Source organism: Hemicordylus capensis, chromosome 1, assembly GCF_027244095.1.
Source record: "Hemicordylus capensis ecotype Gifberg chromosome 1, rHemCap1.1.pri, whole genome shotgun sequence".
Taxonomy (NCBI): Eukaryota; Metazoa; Chordata; class Lepidosauria; order Squamata; family Cordylidae; genus Hemicordylus; species Hemicordylus capensis.
The window spans coordinates 82469273-82485994 of NC_069657.1; the positions used below are offsets into that span (position 1 = coordinate 82469273).

At 43.4% G+C, this 16722-nt stretch overlaps 1 protein-coding gene across 3 annotated transcripts in view; it reads right to left on the reverse strand.

Annotated features, from left to right (window-relative positions):
- FUT8 (fucosyltransferase 8) overlaps positions 1–16722 on the reverse strand; it is a 200367-nt gene that overhangs the window by 119053 nt on the left and 64592 nt on the right. For 2 of the 3 annotated variants that reach the window (XM_053257103.1, XM_053257109.1), the window contains exons 3-4: positions 1495–1610; positions 1219–1384 (exon numbers count right to left, since the gene is read on the reverse strand). In XM_053257103.1, coding sequence (XP_053113078.1) covers positions 1219–1384; positions 1495–1610 — 282 coding nt within the window. Of the gene's footprint in view, positions 1–335; positions 465–1218; positions 1385–1494; positions 1611–16722 lie in introns of those variants that run through there. The other variant, XM_053257117.1, reaches the window with a different exon arrangement.

Below are 16722 nucleotides of genomic sequence, written 5' to 3' on the forward strand. Positions count from 1 at the left end.
TACTCAGAAAAGAATTCTAGTCCCCTGGCCACAAACCCAGTTCAGAGCATGTTAAATGACTGTTAGCCCTTTGATTATGTCATTAGGAGCACAAGAGGGTCCAATCCAATCCTTTCCACAGTTTTGCATTACTGAGAAGTAACAATGATGTTTACCATTTGTGCCTGGGCACAAAAAAATGCAATCTATGTAAACAGCTAGTGTGATTCAGGAGGGAATCATGCAAAACAAAAGACAAAAACCTGTTTGTAATGAAGAAGGTGGAGGTTATAATTATATTAATATCAAGGGTCAATTAATGTTGGCTCAGCTCACCAACCAGACAAAATATTGACCTGTCAGATGGTTCCTCGACCTATGTCGGTACATTACTACTGCTCAGGACAATTTTTCACTCATCAGGCATCATTTTTCACTCATCACAGACTAGTAGATTTCCTGAGCCCTGATTATCATCATCATCTTTATATAGCTGCTCCATAACAAATTGTTCTTTGGGTGGCTTAGAAAAACTGAACAGTAAAACAAAACAAACATACATTAAAATCAAATAAAAACCACCATAAAATACATCTAAAACTATAAGACAGTGGATTGATCTTATACACAAGTATTCCAAGCTGCAAGTGCAGAAACCTCCAGGCCTCCACAGAGTTGTATCATACTGATGGATGCAGTGGGAAAGAATGATAAAATAGGCTCTAGTTCATGAAATATTAGGACTCAAACATTTTTCTTTGGGTGCGGGGGTTGATGTCATGCATGATTGCATTTTCTACAAGAGGGCAATATGGCTACTCTTCTGGAATTTGTAAAGTATGGTAAAATAAAAATGTACACAATGAATTAATGTTGGCTGTACAACTATATAGAATTAGTGAGAAGACAACCATTGCTGCAAGATTGTTCATGCTAAATTAAAAACAATCATGAAGACAAATCATTTAAATAGCATCAGATCCAGTGGGAGCAGATCTGCATGCAAAAAAACTCCATGTGCAAGTAAATGCTGCAGAGACTAAAAAATGATAGACATCCATCCAGAAGCAAGACAGGGGACAAACTAATTCATGTCTGAGTTTAAGTGTGTCATGGTTAATGCTATCATTAATAATGCAAATAAGAATACCTAAAAAGCAAGACAATCATATTACTCCCCACTACCCAGCCAGCAATATTTAGCATAGCAAACATTCAGTAGTAATAGTTTTCTAGTACCTTTCATGATCACCCAAGTCAGATAAAAGTTCATCAATGTGCCTTTGGAATTCTCTTCCTTCCAAGTTTTTTAGTTTCTTCAGTTCACTTTGGAGAAAAAACCAAAGCTCCTTAGCTCCATTTTCAATCCTCCTCCTCAATATTTCATGGTCTTTTCCTAAACCTACTAAAAAAACAGGGGGGAAAGAAGTGTCAACATTAATTTGAATCTCTACACAGAAAATGTATTTGAGGTATCGTTTATCCATTCTAACGTAAAATAAACTATTCATATACCATCTCCTGTTTGTCGTTTATAGTTTTCTATCTGTTCTTTGGCCTTTATTAGCTGTTCTTCTAAAGCATGTAATCTTCCTGCAGCAGGACCCTGATCAATAGGACCTTCTGGTATCCTATAGAAATAATAGAGAAATTCAATACATTATTAGCTATCTTACTTCAGGTGATATTGATAACTCTTATTGCCATTACAACATTGGGAAATATAAAAGCACCAACTTAAATGTCTACCCATTTTTAAAAATTGTGTAATAGTAAGTCACAGTGTAGCAAGCATTGTCACACAAGTGAAAAATATGTTCGGTACATTACTGAGAACTGTTCAGACATCCAGTTGTTTAGTATCATTCATATATATATATATATATATATATATATATATATATATATATATATATACATATATACACACACACACACACACACACACACACACACACACACACACATATATATATATAACTATTAATTAGAGTTTTGGAACTGAATCCAAAGGCTCAAGACTGAAAAAGAAATCATTACTTGTATAATCATAGATCTGGATGCACTAGAGACTAGCTGTGGAATATGAACAGATGTCTCTTTTGATCAAGAAAGTATGCACAAGGAATCATACTGGACTAGTAGTATTTCCTTGCACAAGGCTCCATAGCCTATTTGTGCAAAGAAAAAAGGATTTCTGCAAGAGGCAGATAGTTATCATAAGCAGCAAGTGTTATTCGGATCCCAGTCTTCACTTTAAAAAAATGAAAGCTGGTATTCACAGGACTGCCATCCTTGGCCTTGTAATGGCTATGCAGCATCTATGACTTAAAATGTCCAGCTATAAATACAAGACATGATTAATGATAAGCAGCAATGTCTCTTTTGTGGGGCAAAGTTTAATTTCCAAAATTTTGCTTTTACCCACATGCAAAACAGCTTTTCCAGAGGCTAACTCATCAGTCGGGTCCACACATCACATGGAACCTAGAAATAATTTGTTCAACCTCTGCTTACTTATCCAGACCCACACCACCAGCAACAGGCTTAGCTTTATTTCAGGCCACCAAACCATTTTTTGACCCCTAAGTTTGAAATTCTTTTCTGATTCTCTGTTTGTAATTCCCTTGGCTTTGTGTGACACCCAAACCAATAATTTAAGTTTATACTAAGTTTGCTTCAGTAGCACTGTTCATGCAGGTTTATCATGTACAGAGATGAAAACCTAGAGCAGCCTGGGGGGGCGGGGTGCACAGGAAAACAAGCACCTCTCACTGCTGCTTTCTATAAACTTCTCTCCTTTCTCATCTGTCTAGCTACAGATGAAATCACTTTGTCCAGTCTCTGCTACCAACCCAACCCAGTTTCTTTTTCCTTACTTATCTCACTCACTCAATGCTCCCATGCAAACTGATCAAAGGCATTTAGTCTTGTGTGGGTGGGGGGAATCACTGAAGGTATAAAAGAGATTAAGAGAGGAATATTAAACAAAAGATTTGTTGGGGGTTTGTGATTGGTTTGTTTGTTTTTTTACTAAATCCACGTACTCCAAGCAGGGTCCAGACTAATGCTGCTTAAAGGGACGAGTGTTTCACTCACAATGGGAGAGGAGTGATTTTCACCAATACTGTACTGCTCTTCCCTCTGCTGCTGCCAAAAATAATGCCCTTGAGAGTTAGAGAAACACTCATGGACACTTTTGGGACAGGGTATTGGAGGCAGTAGAAAGAAAGGAGAATCAATAAAAATCCCCCCTCCCATTGCATGAATGAAAAGCTCTCAATATGGTTTACACAGAAATAATAGTAACTAGCTTAACCTGCGCAGAACAACTGCACACTAGTACTTGATTGCTCCCTTCATCTCAGCCACACTCCTGTTCCTCCTCCTCCATCCCGTTGCTTCCATCTCCCTCACCCCTCTTGGTCACTCCTCCATCCCTTTACTCCAATCCCACACCCCTCTTGGTCGCAGCTGCAGCGCTGGTGGTGCCTATTAGCCAAGCTGCAGCCCCCTATCCCCAGAGACCTCCCCCCTCACCCAAGCCCCGCACCTGCTCCTCCCCACAGGAGTAGCAGTAGCAGCGGTTGACCAGGCCCTTCCTTGCTGCCACTACTGCCATAGCCACTTGTTTCCCTCAGGCCGCTGACAGACCCAGGCCCTTCTCTTGCCTGTTTGCCTTCCTCCGCCAATGGCCTCGGTAGTCCCAAACAGCAGCAATGATGGACTGGGTCCTTCCTTGCCACTGCTGCCACCATTGCCACTTGTTCCCCTCAGGCTGCAGACAGGCTCAGGCCCATCCCTCAACCTTCCTTCTTTCTCTCTTTCTCTCTCCTCCACTTGCTCTTCCCCTCTGTCTATCTTCCTCTCTCTCCCTTCTTGAGTTAACAGATCTTGTGCATCTTGTTTCCTCATCTAATTCACACAACAGCAGCCTCCTTCTCCTGAAGGGGCTCTTTCCCTCACAAACCCTTCTCTTCACAGACCTCTGCCCACTATCCTACACACACACACACACACATATATGGAGGGAGAGAGGGAGAGAGAAAGAGATTTTCCTCTCCTCTACAATCAAGATCATCATCTGACCAGTAACAGTTGCATTCCAACTGACCTTAACCATCTCAGGCTCCTCCTCCCTATCTGCATATAGAATCCCTACTGCCCAACCACCATGGAGCTTTTGCTCTCACAGGTTCCTCCTCCCTATCTGCATATGGAATCAGGTGCTTCTGCTCGCAAACTCTCACAAGAGCTGCCACACGCAGGATTAGCCACGGGTACACCTTAGAGAATTATATAGAAAGAAAATAGTAATAGCAACTAACAACAACTAGCTGGGCTGGTGCAGAGTATCTGCACGCTAGTTCTCCGGCTGACACCCCCCACGCACACGCCTTAAGCTGCCCCCTGCTATCCCGGATGGCAGTGGAGGCAGTGAAAGCTCCTTCCATGAGCCCTCCTGCCATCCAAATATGCAAAGAGCCCTCATGTCTCTCACATTTCAGAGCCCTGAAATGAGCCGAAAACAGCTCCACCTGTCATTTGGGTGGCAGAAGAACTCACAGAAGGAGCTTGTACTGCTTCTGCCACCATCCCCACCTCGGTCTCCCCTCTCTGCTGTGGAGGCTGGCCATGCTGTGGTTGCTGGTGCTGGGCTGACCAGGCACCACCATCACTGCTTGCTCCTCCGGCCCCTAGGAGCGTCACCACCACCTCAGCAGTGCCATGATTGGTTTAGCACTGCGAGAGCAGGGAGAGAACAGGGCTTGCCATGTATGGCCTAAGCATTTTTTTTAATAGACAGACAATAATGGTTCCCTGTTCCCAAAGGGGTCACAATCTAAAAAGAAACATGATAGATACCAGGAACAGCTACTGATGGGATGCTGTGCTGGGACTGGATGGCATGAGTCCAGTCATGCCGTCTAGGCATGACTGAAACAATATTTTCTTCAGGCATTTGTCTGGATCTTGCTCACTATTTTTCAAGAGACAAGCCGTGTGGAATGATTCCTGGGGCGGGAAGGAGGTGGTTGTTTAAAAATTGCTACTTAATAGTTTAATTAGCAGAATCGACTCTGCACTGCAGTGGATATCAAATGGTCAACTATGCCTGGTCAGCATCTGTGCAGAGGGGGGAGAGTGATAGAAGTTTGTGTTTCCAAAGGAGCTCCTGCTTGAAGTCAACACTAACCTTTCTAATCAGGACTGATGGTCAGAGTAGCTGCTCATGAGTGGACGCCCTGCCAGCAGCAGAGCAATGCAAAGCAGGCTGGGACAAAATCCGGGGGTTTTGGTAGAGGCCAGGTCCTAAAGCCACGATACAGCTAAACAAACCAAATTTTGGCAATAGTCTGCTCTACCAATTTAGTTTGTTAAAGAAACCTGAATTATAAGCCTTGGCTCTGTGTAACATGTGAAGACACCCACTAGCTTGCCACCACATGCTATTAATTCATGTTTGTGTGCCACGTGTACCAAACAGAACATTCCAGATCAAGAACTTGATTCCTTCACTCAGAGCCTGAGAATGTTTGCATATTAAGGGACTAGGGTTCCTGTCTGTCAGAATATCTGTCATTTACTGAAGCTTATCACTAATAACTGATTATTGCTAAAATTCTTGTATGATGTGCCAGCAGTAATTTAAAAAAGATTGGATGCTGATATTTGCTGGTAGGATTAAAATGTCAGATTTCAAATTCTTTAGCATATTAGCCAGGACTTATTCAAAGTTTGCCAAGATTTCCAAAGTTACAATTTAAATTTTGGATGAGAAATGTTTACCTCAAAAATGTGAACACTTTTTGTTTTCTTGATGAATTTTGACAAGTTCCATATAATGGCAATTGTCAAATATTAATCATCATAGCACATTGTAAAAAATTATGAAGGTAAAAGAATACCCAGTATTGAATCTTAAATACCACGCCTGCCTCAAAATACAATCTACCATGGTTTCATATATTAAACATATGAAGCTGCCTTATACAGAGTCCATCCAGTTCAGTATTGTCTACACTGACTGGTTGTAGTTCTTCCAGGGTTTCAGACAGAAATCTTTTCCAGCCCTATCTGGAGATGCCAAGGATGGAACCTGGGTCCTTCTGAATGCAAAGCATGTGCTCCACCACAGAGCTATGATCCCAAAACAAAGATAGCTCATTTTCAAACCTTTTCCCACAGCCTGAGTTTTTTGGAAGCTTATCAGAGAGTCTTCAGTGAGAAGATCAATAATGGCACACAAGCTTTTCTGAAAGACAGCTTGCTTATCCTACTAATATTCCTCTGCATTGAGTAGACACTAAGGAATGCAGGGTATATGCTATGTACACGCTCAGTGGGCAATGGTGCATTATGTAAACAGAGGGAGCACCCTATACGTGCCCCAGAATCTTCTGCAATGTGCAAGACCTCCAAAGCAGGCAAAATGTGCTTTGCAGCATGACAACTCACTCCTAAACATGTTTACTCAGAAGAAAGCAGATATTAATTTGTGTCACGACCCTGCTTGAAAGTTGCTAATAATGCTACAACTCAGACAAGGCACACATGTAATATATCAATAGCGTGTACCTCTGAGCAGGAATCCCTTCTGCTGTTTTAACCTCCCCTCAGCACCACACATAGTAGCAATGTAAAAAGAAACTCTGTTTCTCTCCCAAGTCCTCCAGCTCAAACAATCCCTCAAGCAGGGTTTGGAAAAGAGGCAGGTTTGTCTCATGTGCACAGAACCTTGGATAAGACAGACTTCTAGTATTTATTGTCTTATTCACATACCTTTCATTTGATTTCTTATTCAAATTAAGAAAGAAAAATGCCCACCTCTCTTATGCTTGTCAAAGGGTTGCAGGAAGGGCTCACATTGTTAGAATGTGAGCCTTTTGGGGACAGGGAGCCATTTGGTGTATCTTATTTATTTGTTATTTCTCTGTGTGAACCACCCTGAGCCATTTTTGGAAGGGTGGTATAGAAATCAAATAAAATAATAATAATAATAATAATAATAATAATAATAATAATAATAATAATAATAATAATAATAATAATAATAGGCAAAGTCTTCTCTCAGGGGTATTTTTTCTGACTTGAGCAAACATTTGAATTAAAGAAGAACAAACAGTGAAAGTGTTTCTTACCCAAAGCTCCATGCACATGCTGCAGGACTAATTCTCTTCCAAACCTTTTGCTTGCCTAAGGGCTTCAGAAAGGTAGAGCTTACTCTTATTTGCAATGCAGTGGAAAAGCCCAGATCCCCACCCCCACCCCACCGCTGCTTTTAACTGCAACACAAATTTCTGGGGGTCTCCTCCACAGAGCTTCAGAGCATTCGCTTCTGGCAAGCAGAAATACTGAATCCTGTTTATGATATAAGTCATTCCTCACCAACAGAAACAAGTAAGAAAAGATTACTAGTAATACAGAATAGCTCAATCAAATGAAGTTTCATACAAAAAGGAAATATTATCTAAACATTTGGGGTTTTTTTAAAGCTGTCAACCTCAACACCATGGAGTAGCATGGAGAGATCCAAAGTTTTGTGTGGACCAGGTTATGCCTTGAGAATGTAGCTGCCTGGATTTTGAGCTGCAAGTTCTACCTAGTGATGTGATATTATCAGCATGTACTAAGGACAAAACTGCAGGTGGGAACTGCACATGGCTCAACTGGACTTAAGAATTCCCCAGTTAGAGAGGAAAAGCCATACATACTGCAGTTTTTTCAATACACTACTGCATTCCTCTTATTCCCTAAAACACAATTCTTCTTAAGTACTGAACTGTGGTAAAGAAGTCGACCAACTACTACATCTAAGTGCTAGCAATGAGATGTAGCCTAGTGGCTAAGAATTTAAGCTGGAGAGTCCATAGTTCAAAGTTCCCCACAGTCATAAACTCACTAAGAGGTACAAGATAAGACACCCTCTCTGAGCTTGGGAGTAATAGAACTGAACCAAAATCAACCAAATCACTCTTATGCCAAATTCTCACTGGAAACTTTTCAGTCCTTGACTGATTGCAGTATCAAGCTGAGGAATTCAGTTGCACATATTTTCCATTTTGGAACTGCTGACCAATATGAGTCACTTTCACTCAAGAAATCCTGTCTGCATGTGCATTTTTCATTTAAGTAATCCTATGTATTTGTATTTAACGTTTCATCAAGGTTGCTGGTTTGAATCCCCACTGGTTTGTTTCCCAGACCTATAATATAGGAAATACCTATATTGGACAGCAGCGATATATTTCAGCATCTTCTATTGGAAGATGCTGAAAGGCATCTTCTCATACTGTGTGGGAGATGGCAATGGTAAACTCCTCCTGTATTCTACCAAAGAAAACCACAAGGCTCTGTGGTTGCCAGGAGGCGACACCGACTTGACAGCACAACTTTACCCTTAGATTCTTGTGCAGGCTATTGGTGAGAGGCAGAGATCTACTCTTATTTTAAAGGGTGTTCTTTCATGTAGAGAGAAACACTGGATTGTGATCAGAAATAAAGTTTTGTTTAAAAAATTATTTTATTAGAACAGTATTCACATAATGACATAGAACACTATCATATAATAACAATACATTTATCAATCATATTTTCCATATATCACAAGAAAATCCTTGTGATATGAGTTTTGTTAAAATGAACATCTTTCTTTGAAAAGTCTTAAAGATTTCATTTTAGGTCCAAGTTTTGTATGGTCTATGTAGCCCTGCTAGCGGGCAAAGAGATACCTTTTTAAATGGTGGCTCTCATTACACAGACACAGGAGTGCCTGTATATTATGGGTGGAGATGTAAAACAGCATTCAATCATTATTTCACTCCACTCCCTTCCCTGACCTCCTGTGGTTTCTCAGAGCTTTCACCTTTGTACTAGGAATACGCATTTTAAAGATCTGAATCACCAGCTCAACAAAGGTGTCACTTTTCTAACCAATCCGTGGAATAGCACTCAAAATCACATCATATTTGGGTCTTCCCCACACCCCTAGCCACTATATTTACAATGAGACATTTTGCTAACTAATACTGAAGCCTAGCCAGATTCAATTTCTTCAGAAAAGTTGTCTTACGAAGGTCAGTCTTTCATACAATGACCTTCATGGCCACCTTTCAAAATAAGTACCGTATGTTTTGAATTTCTACACATTAAGCAAGTGGCTCTCATTAGGTTCTACGATAATGTCATATTTGCACACGCCCAGTAGCAGTCTGTCAACTGTATAGAATTTTGGTGGGGGAATGACTTGGTAGAGAAAGGAGGAGTAAACAATGGTTACTCAGTGTCCTGTTCTTGTTTTTAAGCTAAGAAAGGCCTCTGTCAAGACCAAATAATCTCATTAATCTCCTCTATTAGTTCTCTTTTGCTGTTCTGATTGCAGTTGTTGCCTGATGAGGTAACACATACCCTATGCTCAGTGGCATGTTACCAAATCCTTCTCAAACACTGCAGCAACGCTAATCCCAGCTTTTACTATTGCCACCAGCCTGCACAGGTAGTAGATTGGAGCATGGAGAAGCTAGTCAAATTGTGTCTTTCGGGTTAAGATTTTGAAAAGCAGTACAATATCTCAGAATGATCAGGTCTCATTCCCCTATGGCATGAACATCATGAACCATTGAATTTCCTAGCTTTATGGGATTTTGTTGAAGGTGCCACACCCATAGCTATCCCTGTACAGTCATCCCTTGCCAACCACAGTTTCCCCAATTATGGTTTTGAGTATCTACGACTGGAAAATTGCTACTGGTCTCATCAACCGCAACTTGAGTATACACGATTCTTGTGGGATTTCATTGGTGAGAGGTGTGATTTTCCGAGGGCAAGAGGTGGGAAAGAGTGAAGGAGAGCTGGAGTAAAGACAGAGAGAAAGTCGGAGAAGAAAGAGAGACAGAAGAGCAGAGGAAGGAGAGATTGAGAGAGGTGGAGGTGAGATGTGCAGTTTGTGCACAGGGAAACTGAAAAATTTGAAACTGTACAAATATTGGGAGCTGTATATGTTGGGGGCTGTAGACTAATGGCTGTTGTGCTTTCACTGCTGCTGGAGGAGCCTGAATTTCATTGTCTGCTGCTGGGGAGAACCTGCATGTGCTAGGGGGCTGTAATAGCTGCTGTCTTCACTGCTTTTTAGGGAGAGGTAGAGAAGCAGAGGTGAGAGAGAGAGGTGGTGCGTGTGCGAATGCACGCTCAGAAAATGGGCCTAAAGCATGCAGGCAAGGGAAAGGAAGATATTGTGGCCAAGGAATGTCATGTCCCTGGAGTACAAAATCAAAGTCCTGGACTGCCTGAAGGAGGACCAAAGCAACAGTGCAGTTGGAAGATTGTTCGGGGTCAATGAATCAACCATCCGCAGCATCAAGAAGAATGAGGATGCCATCAGAGGCAGTGTTGCCAGTGGGACCCAGTCAAGGTTTCATACATGCCATGAGACCCCAACGTTGAGAAGATGGTGAAGGCCTTGAACATCTAGATGGAGTACCAGGCATAGAAAAAGGTCCCTCTCAGCACCCACATGATCTTGATTGAGATAATTGAGAGGGTGGTCACCTCCCAGCTCCAGACAGATGAAATTGATTATCTTGACCCATTTCAAACTGGCTTTCGGGCTGGCTATGGGGTGGAGACTACCTTGGTCGGCCTGATGAATGATCTCCAATTCAGAATGGACAGAGGAAGTGTGACTCTGTTGGTCCTTTTGGATCTCTCGGCAGCTTTTGATACTATCAACCATAGTATCCTTCTGGAGCATCTGAGGGGGTTGGGAGTTGGAGGCACTGCTTTGCGGTTGGAGACTGCTGTTCTTCAAAATCTGAACTCTTGTGTGGTGTCCCTCAGGGCTCCATATTGTCTCCAATGTTGTTTAATATCTACATGAAACCACTGGGAGAGATCATCAGGAGATTTGGTGTAGAGTGCTATCAGTATGCTGATAACACCCAAATCTATTTCTCCATGTCAGCATCATTGGAAGAGGACATAACCTCCCTAAATGCCTGTCTAGAGTCAGTGATGGGCTGGATGAGGGATAACAAGCTGAGACTGAATCCGGCTAAGATGGAGGTACTCATTGTGCGGGGTCAGAACTCAAGAGATGATTTTGATCTGCCTGTTCTGGATGGGGTCACACTTCCCCAGAAGGAACAGGTATGCAGTCTAGGGGTGCTTCTGGATCCGAGCCTCTCCCTGGTCTCCCAGGTTGAGGCGGTGGCCAGAAGTGCTTTCTATCAGCTTCAGCTGATACACCAGCTGCGTCCGTTTCTTGAGATGAATGACCTCAAAACAGTGGTACATCTGCTGGTAACCTCCAGACTGGATTACTGTAATGTGCTCTCTGTGGGGCTGCCCTTGTACATAGTCCGGAAACTACAGTTGGTCCAGAATGCAGCAGCCGGGATGGTCTCTGGGTCATCTTGGAGAGACCATATAACTCCTATATTGAAGGAGCTACACTGGCTGCTGATATGTTTCCGGGCAAAATACAAGGTGCTGGTTATAACCTATAAAGCCCTAAACAGTCTGGGCCCTGGGTATTTAAGAGAACGCCTTCTTCGTCATGAACCCCACCTCCCACTCTGCTGGAGAGGTCTGTCTGCAGCTGCCACCAGCTTGTCTGGTGGCCACTCAGGGACAGGCCTTCTCCGCTGCTGCCCCAAGGCTTTGGAATGTGCTCCCTAGTGAAATAAGAGCCTCCCCATCTCTTGACAGCTTTTAAAAAGTCTTTAAAGATGCATCTCTTCACCTAGGCTTATAATTAATATGGTTTTAATCCTGTTTTAAAATATTTCTAAAATTTTTAAATTGTTGTAATGTGTTAATTTTTTTATTTTTGTCTTAACTAATGTTTTACTTTGTTTTCATTCTGTTGTAAACCACCCAAAGACAAGCTGGTGGCAGCTGCAGACAGACCTCTCCAGCAGAGTGGGAGGTGGGGTTCATGACGAAGAAGGCGTTCTCTTAAATACCCAGGGCCCAGACTGTTTAGGGCTTTATAGGTTATAACCAGCACCTTGTATTTTGCCCGGAAACATATCAGCAGCCAGTGTAGCTCCTTCAATATAGGAGTTAGCAAGGGCTGGCTTGAGAACTTCAAGAATCACTTCAGCCTTCCCAATGTGAAGCTAGTTGGGAATAATGCCTCTGCAGACCAGGAGGCTGCAGCCACTTTTCCTGCCGAGCAAAGAGCCTGATTGAGGAGAAGGACTATGTGCCTGACCAGATCTTCAATGTGGACAAGACTGGACTCTTCTGGAAGAGAATGCCTAACCGCACCTTCATTGTCAAGGAGAAGAGAAGGGCTCCAGGATTCAAGGCTGCAAAGGACAGGCTGACCCTTCTGGTCTGTGCCAATGCCTCAGGTGGCCCGATAGTCAAAAGCCCATGCTGGTCTACAGGTCCCTGAATCCATGGGCACTGAAGGGGAAGAACATGAACCACTTCCCTGTGTTCTGGGAAGTGAACACGAAGGCCATCTTCATGTCCTGGTTCAATAACTACTTTATGCATGAGTGCGCTACCTGAGAGAGAAGAACCTGGCTTTTAAGGTGCTGCTGCTGGACAATAACCTAGGGCCGCTGCTTGCCCACCTCAATGTGAAAGTGGTGTTCGTGCATGCAAACACCACATCGCTCATCCAGCCAATGGACCAAGGCATCATCTAGGCTTTCAAGAGCTACTATACCTGGTGTAACAACACATTGCTGACCTGATGGATGGCAACTCTGACATGACCCTGAAGGAAGCCTGGAAGGGCAACAACATTGCCCATGTTGACCATCACCAAGGAGGACATGGATGAGCTCAGGAGCAGCATCCTGAATGCCTGTTGGAGGAAGCTGTGGAAGGAGGCTGTGAGAGAAAACACTACTGTGCCAGCTGTGGAGAAAGAAGTTGGGAGGATAGTGGCTTCTACCAGATGACTTGGTGGCAAGAGCTTCGAGGATAACCAGCTGACTGAAGTTGCTGAGCTCCTGGAGTCATACTCTGAGGAGCACACAGAACAATACCTGGAGGTCCTGATCAAGTCCTGAAGTGATCAGGAAGAAGCTGGTGAAGAAGAGGAAGACTGCAGGGCCACAGCAAAGTTGACCCTTGAAAAGATCAACAGGTTCCTCAAACATGCCTCAGAGGTAGCAGATGAGGCAGTAGATATGGACCCCTTTCCTGGAGAAGGACAGTTAATTTAAATCCATTCTCCCAACACAGCTAGTTGATCCCATACAGCATACCAGTGTATCTCATGGAACACCATTACTTCCTAACCCATTCAGCCTTCAGATGATGGATATCTACTGCTACTTGGGGGAGGGGGTGCACACATGCACCACCCTGAAGGTTTCCTGCAATGGTAAGGAGTTGCTACATTTAATGACCCCTCTGCTACTCAGCACTCCCAGATTTAAGTATGCAAAATGTCAACACATTCACATATAGATAAATCTCATGTAGCATTTCTGTCATTCATTCTACAGTGATAAAGTTTAGAGCACCTTCCGCCCTGCCTAGGATTTTTCCAGTCTGAAGAATTTGGTGTCATGTGTATACTAGGTTACCTCACTATTCTCTCTGACTTCAACCCATTTAACTAGGGATGGGCCCGGACCGGTCATTGAAAAAGCCTCCGGACCGGTCCACACCGGTCTGGACCTGGGCGGTCCTGTTCGGGTGGGGGGGGGTAGCTTTAAGAGCGGCGGGAGGGTTTACTTACCCCTCCTGCCGCTTTCCCGCTCTGGCACCGTAATGATAAGAGTAATTGGGGCGGCAGGATACCTCCCTACCGCCCCTTCCCCGATGTTGCTGGAAAAAACTCCCAGCAGTCCAGTCAGGTCTCTGTGACGTGCGCTAGCGCAAAGGACTGCTGGGAGTTTTTTCCAGCAACATCGGGGAAGGGGCGGGAGGGAGGTATCCTGCCGCCCCAATTACTCTTAGCATTATGGTGCCAGAGCGGGAAAGCAGCGGGAGGGGTAAGTAAACCCTCCCACTGCTCTTAAAGCTACCCCCCACCCCAGTGCCGGACCACAGTTGGCGGTTCCGTGCACACCCCTACATTTAACAATATATTCAGAGTCTAATACATGTCTGGTGTGGGTGCACAATAAGAACTTATTGATCCTTAACTTTTTTACTCTGTTTGCTATCCAGGTATATCATGACTCCAACCAGAGACAGGGTGGGGGCAGAGTTCACTGGGGTTGAATCCTTGTCTGTAAAGGATTCACAGTTGGCTGTCACCACCCACTTTGTTCTGATGTGGGAAAACCCACACTCTATATAAGGTTCCGGGGGTGGGGGGAAAGTGGCAAAACCCTCCCAAAAAAGGCTGAGCAGTCCTTGGCCTACAAAGGTGTGTGACTAAGACAGACCCAAAATGAAGGGTAGCACACTTCAACAACAAGGATTTATTATCAGATTAAAAGAAAAGCAGATGCAATGTCTTTTCATATAGCAGTTTGTGAGAGAAAGAGTTCATTAAACTGGCAACACAGATTTCAAGCAATCCGCAAAGTAAAATGACTTCTCTGTTACGTTTAACTGACTTGGTCCTAACTTATTACTTACAGGTTGCAGCTTTCTCATGTCCCCAGCAGCCCAGCCCACTGCTTCTTCAGAGACCTTCTGGGACAGACTAACAAACCAAAGCATCTGCTGGTGGCTGAGCCAGAAATTCCCACCCAGTCCTCTGGATTGGTCCTTTTAATTTGGACTTCTCAAGCTTTTTTTTCCTTTTTAAAAAAAGGCCCATACTCCCAACAGTTGCTCTGAGTGAGGCCTAGTCCTCCCTCCAATCCTTACTATCACTACAGGGTACAAGTCTACATGAGAGCATGTTATCTTATCCCATAACTATATAATATGTGGCCCTTTCTGCTTTCAAGTTATCCACCAGTTGTATCAAGTAGATAATGGAATCTCTCCCACACCACTGTGGAAACAAGTGTTAGTCAAGAAAAACTGTGATGCTGTCCTCAGTTTCTCTCAGGGTAGTTGAGGCATTAAGCTGGGGAAAACTGCCCAAAGACACAGGTCTTTGTATAACAGTGATCAAAACAAAATAAAACACTGAACCAGCAAAATTATTATCGCTGGCCATTCCTTTCCTTTAGGGAGAGAAAGGGAAAGCCAGTGAGTTGGGAAAACAAACTGTGTATCTTAAGTTGTTTGCTGGTGGGAGATAAAGTACCAAGTATGAGCAAGATTAAAAAAAAGAGGGTCAATCTTTCATTTTTCACGGTTATTACTAAATTTTATAAGGCTACATTAATTTTCACGATCTCCAAGCCTTCAAATATGAACAGTCACAAATATATGAATATAACAAATATTTAAAGGTAAAGTGTGCCATCCACTCGATTTCAACTCCTGGTGCCCACAGAGCCCTGTGGTTTTCTTGGTAGAATACAGGAAGGGTTTACCATTACCTCCTCCTGCACAGTATGAGATGATGCCTTTCAGCATCTTCCTATATTGCTGCTGCCTGATATAGGTGTTTCCCATAGTCTAAGAAACATACCAGTGGGGATTCAAACAGGCAACCTTCTGCTTGTTAGTCAAGCATTTCCCTGCTGTGCCACTTAAGGTGGTTTCCTGACAAATATTTATATACTGCTTTTAAACAGAAGTTCCCAAAGTGGTTTACACACACACGTGTACTCTATAGGCCCCCTGTCCCCAAAGGGCTCACAAACTAAAAAAGAAACATAAGATGGACACTAGCAACAGCCACTGGAGTGATGCTGTACTGGGGCTAGATAGGGCCAGTTGCTTTCTCCGTACTAAATAAAGAAAATCACCACTTTAAGAAGGTGACTTTGCTCATTTAGCAGGTGACATATATAGTATGGTATAATATAGTAAAGGTAAAGTGTGCTGTCAAGTCGATTTCGACTCCGGGCACCCACAGAGCCCTGTGGTTTTCTTTAGTAGAATACAGGAGGGGTTTACCATTGCCTCCACAGCACCCCTATGTTTCTGCCCCTGAAAAAGCACATGACAAAAAAGAAATAAGTCTATTTCAGAATAGATGCTAAGCCACAAGAACATAAGAACAGTCCTGCTGATTAAGGCACAAGGCCCATCTAGTCCAGCATCCTGTTTCACACAGTGGCCCACCAGATGCCTCTGGGGAGCCCACAGGCAAGAGCTGAGGGCATGCCCTCTCTATTGCTGTTGCTCCCCTGCAACTGGTATTGAGAAGTACCGTGCCTCTGAGGCTGGAGATGGCCTACAGCCACCAAACTAGTAGCCATTGATAGACCTGCCCACCATGAATGTGTCTAAACCCCTTTTAAAGCCATCCAAGCTGGTGGCCACCACCACATCCCATGGCAAAGAATTCCACAGATCAATTATGCACTGTGTGAAAAAGTAACTCCTCTTGTTGGTCCCATATTTCCCAGCCTTCGGTTTAATGCGGTGACCCCTGGTTCTAGTGTTGTTAGAGAGGAAGAACAATTTCTCTCTCTCCACAACATGCATAATTTTATACACATACACATATCATGTCTCCCCTTAATTGCCTCTTTTCCATGCTAAAGAGCCCCAGATGCTGTAGCCTAGCCTCATAAGGAAGGTGCTCCAGGCCCCTGATCATTTTGGTTGCCCTCTTCTGCACCTTTTCCAGTTCTACAATATTCTACCATACGGTGACCAAAGCTGTACGCAGTACTCCAGATGCAGCCGCACCATAGATTTGTACAAGGGCATTATAATATTAGCGTTTTTATTTTCAACCCCCTTCCTAATGAT